This window comes from Procambarus clarkii, chromosome 41 (genome assembly GCF_040958095.1).
Source record: "Procambarus clarkii isolate CNS0578487 chromosome 41, FALCON_Pclarkii_2.0, whole genome shotgun sequence".
In the NCBI taxonomy this organism is placed as follows: domain Eukaryota; kingdom Metazoa; phylum Arthropoda; class Malacostraca; order Decapoda; family Cambaridae; genus Procambarus; species Procambarus clarkii.
Genome location: NC_091190.1, coordinates 15,726,886 through 15,731,616, shown reverse-complemented (window position 1 = coordinate 15,731,616; position 4,731 = coordinate 15,726,886). Strand labels below are relative to the sequence as shown.

The 4,731-nt window shown below is 40.9% G+C and overlaps 1 protein-coding gene across 1 annotated transcript in view; it reads left to right on the top strand.

The window, feature by feature from the left end:
• Positions 1-4,494, top strand: part of LOC138373130 (uncharacterized) — a 9,587-nt gene extending 5,093 nt beyond the window's left edge. The window contains exon 3 of the mRNA XM_069339144.1: positions 4,038-4,494. Within this exon, the coding sequence (XP_069195245.1) occupies positions 4,038-4,494 (457 nt within the window). The remainder of the gene's footprint in view (positions 1-4,037) is intronic.
• The last annotated feature ends 237 nt before the right edge of the window (positions 4,495-4,731 follow it).

Genomic DNA, 4,731 nt, shown 5'->3' with positions numbered 1-4,731 from the left:
TCTGGCATCACCTCTCTCCTTAATCGTACATGCATTGTACTCGAGCACATATCATTATAACCACGTTCACTAAACACTATCTTCACCACTGTAACCAACTTCATTACTCAGTCCTTATCACTGTAGCCACGTTTAAGACACACTATCTGCATCATTATAATCAACCTCAATACACACCTTCACCACTGCAACCATCATCACTAAAAACTGCCATCATTATTAAATAAACTAAATAAGACTAACAAAAAATGTAAATTTTGGAATATATTTTGTCAAGCACATGCATTTATGGTACTTTCATGAGTTAATCATTACTCCTCAATAAAGTTCCTCTTGAATCTGGGGCTCTCAATAAATAATCACGATGTAAAAAACAGTATGATCGATGAATCTTAGTGAATATTTAGTCTGGTATTTAGCTAGATTAGAGTTTGGTATCATTTACCATTTCAATCTGTTGTCGTTATATCTGTAGATTATTACAGTGATGTCAGGATCACCAAAGATATCTTGACAAACATCACTAAAATAATCGACAGATACAACAACGATAGAAGATTAGACACCGGCGAAGCACTACATATCAAAAGTACTCAGCCAACAGCCAACTAACAGTTACATTCTACCATCTTCAAGACAAAGACGAAACATCTAGCATTCTGAGCCCAGCAATCACTTAGACATAGGCGTATATAAGATAAGTTGATAGTGGCCCTATTGGCCCATGCGACTCTTCACCTCACTCTCATTTACATATTCAGGAGCCTCAGCTAAATTCAATTCACTTCTACTCTTGAAAATATCACACAAGGGGTATGATATATGACACTGTATAATAACAGCAACTATACGCAAACATAATATTTATACATAATATTCACTCATTTTATGTCATAGAACACATTAATATTATGTAGCTGAAGAAACATCCATATATTCTCTAAAAGCTGTGCACAGATATATTACACACTCAGGCTTAAAGCTGCATAAGGACAGCAAAATCTTCCACTTGGACTGGACAGTATAGCAATGAACTCACATCTTGCAGGGTCAGCGTTGGATCCCAGATGATCCAAGTTGTTTAGCACTGTTCATTCACTCCGTACTGATATCACAACTCTTGTAAGTGCTATCACCGTATATTAAAAGTTTAGTGAAAGCTTTAAACATGGGAGGTTTCTGTGAATAAGGCACGATAGTGGCGGGAGACATTATAACATCTACATGCACCTTGTGTGCTTCAGTGGTGTTGGTTGTTTGTTCATGGGCACTTGAACCACTTGCAAGTGAGCAACAGTGTTTTGTGTTTTTGAGCCCATAACACAAGTCAAATGTCTTAAGCATGTTGGACACAGCACTCTTTCTTCAACGTTTTTACTTGCTGCATCAGTCATTACAATGACAATCTTATTCAATGTTCTAACAAATAATTTATACAATTTGTTAACACAAAAAGTGGAATATTTGTTAAGGATTGTTACTACAGTGAGTACAGAAAGATGTTGCCAATTGTAGCTTTGGTAAGAGACGATACTTATCACTGATTCCCATTAAACAGAGAAATGTCCAACATTCTGTTCCCATTGATCTTTAATCAAGGACTGTTCAAGCTACTAACCAGGCAGACTTTATGGCCTAACCTGCTGTCAGTTATCGTGTGTGATATATATGCCTCAATAAGACAATAAAACAATGTTTATTAACATTATGTTACTTGTTTTGTGCGATATCTTTAACAAAAATAGAACAGAAGATTATGAATTTTGCCAACTTCCCACTAGATAATACGATTCAAATTCTGTCTCATTTAAATTCAATAGAATATTCCCAAAACAAATAATCATAAAACTGATATCGAGTTTAACTCAACATAAGACACAACAGACCAGACCAGGCCTCAGGATAGTATGACGAGGGTGCTCTCACCGCCTCAGACCCGCAACCCTACATAACGAGGCGCGTGTCCCAACACCTGGCAGAAGCCGACCACCATAACCATCAGTGCTTCAGCGTTGTAAACCCGACTCCACTCCCGCTTGGCACAGCACACGAGGAGCTAGCACAGAGGCTTACTCAGCCAGCCTGCTTTATTCTGATGTTCGACCCCAGCTACATTGTTGTACAGCAGGGTCTTGTCCCTGTCTCTGAGGTGTTGAGGGGCCTCTCGTCAGGCAAGTATTATGGTGCCTTGGGTGACATATCGCCTGGCGGAGCAGCGTCTGGCCTCCTGGTGAAACGAGAGAACAGGCACCCAGACATGGAAGAGAGGACAGGGAGTAGAAGCTATGCAAGCAGACTAACACTAAGATACGTATTAGCAGTGGAGTATATAGCTACGAAAGGCCACAATAACAACAGCAGCAATCAGCCTCCTGTACCCAGTTCACTATGATAATCAACCCCTACTTAGCGTATTTCCCAACATATTAAAAGAGGTTTTGTTTTAAAATAATTTTCCGGCTCAGTTTATGCAAGAAAAAATGCAAATTGACGTCCTTGAGGAAGTGTCGGTGAGAGGAGGATGATGCAGCGTAGAAAATGTGAGTGTGTAGAAGACAAGACGCAGGAGGAAGCCTAGATTGCGATGAAGAAATGTGGAAATCTGTTGAAGCCAAGACGCTTGATGAAGACAAGAATGTAGTGGTGAAATGTGGAAGTGTATAGAAGACAAGACGCTGAAGCCAAGAATGTGGTGGAGAAATGTTTTAAATGATTTTCTGTGTTAGTGAATGTAGATGTGGAAGGTGCCACTGTAATAGTGCCAAGGCCATAAATGGTACCGGGGTCACGAGTGGTGCCAAGGTCACGAGTGGTGCCAAATTCAAGAGAGGTGCCAAAAATATTGGAATTCGAGAATAGACTTATAATATAGGAGATACGTACATAGAGAGTTTTATAAAAATGTAAACGGAATTATCTATAAATTAAATCTATAAAATAGAATGTCTTTCCGAGGACGGAGGCCAGATGCTTGAGACTAGCCTCACCGAACTTTGCACCGTGATTACTGTGAAATACGTGCTAAACATGGTCAGGTTTGAGGTCGTCTCAATTTAAAAGAGATCAGCGTGCCACAGACAGATATTGCATCCCACGACGATTTTGGCACTGTCCACTGGCTACCGTCTGGTTGAATACTTTTAGAATATAAACTCCAGTCCCCGTTCTTCTCTAGGCCGATCCACCGATATACTTTTCCACCTCCCATTGGCTTACAGGTCTTGTACGTGACTATTGCGAGGCTGAAAATGTAGTTCTTGTTTTCCAGAATCTGAGACAGAGAGAAGGGAGTGAGAGTAAATGAGAGATAGAGAGTAATTGAGAGCGGGGAGAGAAGGAAAGAGAAAGAGAAGTATTTAACCAGAAGTGGGTAACTGAGTTGGCTTCTCAGTTAACCACTTCAAATTAGACGTTTGTCGTACCGTGACCAAGGGAAGGAGACCGGAGACTATGGCTATGTTTTGATATTATCGCTTTTATCCACAGTAGTGTATGACTAGCATTTACAGTGCAGTAAATATATATCCCACACGAATATACACAATACTTGTGTACATTCACATTCCCTCACATTTCAGAAGCTGCTGTCCCACATTTGTTTGGAAAGTTAAATTTACTCCATAATGATGTTTTTAAGTTTGATTTTGTAATGGTATACTTCGGAAAGAGTCCAATCAGGGGTATTCCCACGAAAATGTCACAGAACCAACTTTAACGAGGTTTTCGGTGCAATTAAATGCAATTGTCACCTGACATTCACTGTTTGGTAATTGCTTCAACTCGATGACGTCATGAATCCTTTATGTAACGGACGCATTAAACTACCGTTTAAAGCAGTTTCCTGACACACACTATCTCTCTCCTTTTCTCTCTCTCTCTTTCTCTCGTATATATAATCATTAAAGTAATTGTTAGTTTTAGCATCGAAAATTATTGACATTTTCCTAAATTTCCAAATGTTTTCTCAGGTCTTGAGGACTATAAACTTAATGTTTACAAAACTAAGTGTTTTGATATATTGAAGAATTTACCACCAGGACGACGACGAGGTCGATCTCAACACAGACTCCAGAGCCACCCAAGACCCAGGCGGCACAAACAAAGGTATTTCCCTCTCCAGCTCCCAACACTCCTATCATCACCATCTCAGCAGCCGCGCTAGCAGACGTGCTGTCTTCAAATACTAACCACACCACCAACGCTCCTGAAATAGCTTCTTTCACTGATCACCGACACCTGAGCCTACCTCAGGCTGCGAGACGAAAGATAAAACCACCAACTACGGATGTTACAGACTCCTCAGACGAGGAAATCTTAGTAGGAGCTCCACCGCCGCAACACAAATACGATATCTACTCGGTACAAGACCTCCTCATGGAGACCACCTCACCAAACTCCGACGACAGCACGGCCATGTCAACTCGCAGCAAGGCTCAGCCAAAGAAAAAATGGAAGACCTTGAGGTCTACACTTACCCACCAGCTCCATAACTGATACAACCAGCCCCATCCCCAGATCTCCAGTATCAGCTATTGATTCAGATAATGGCTCCAAAGTGCTTCCACTTACGGGCTCACCATAGCCCGTGCTGCTTGGAACGTTTTGTTCTGAGCAGCTGAACCTGAAACAACAACAGCAACAACGGAAATAATGGGGATGGATAGCAATCAAATTTTCACTAAGGCGGTGGGCGGGTAGAACTCGGTAGAGATATCGTCGTTATCTCACCAA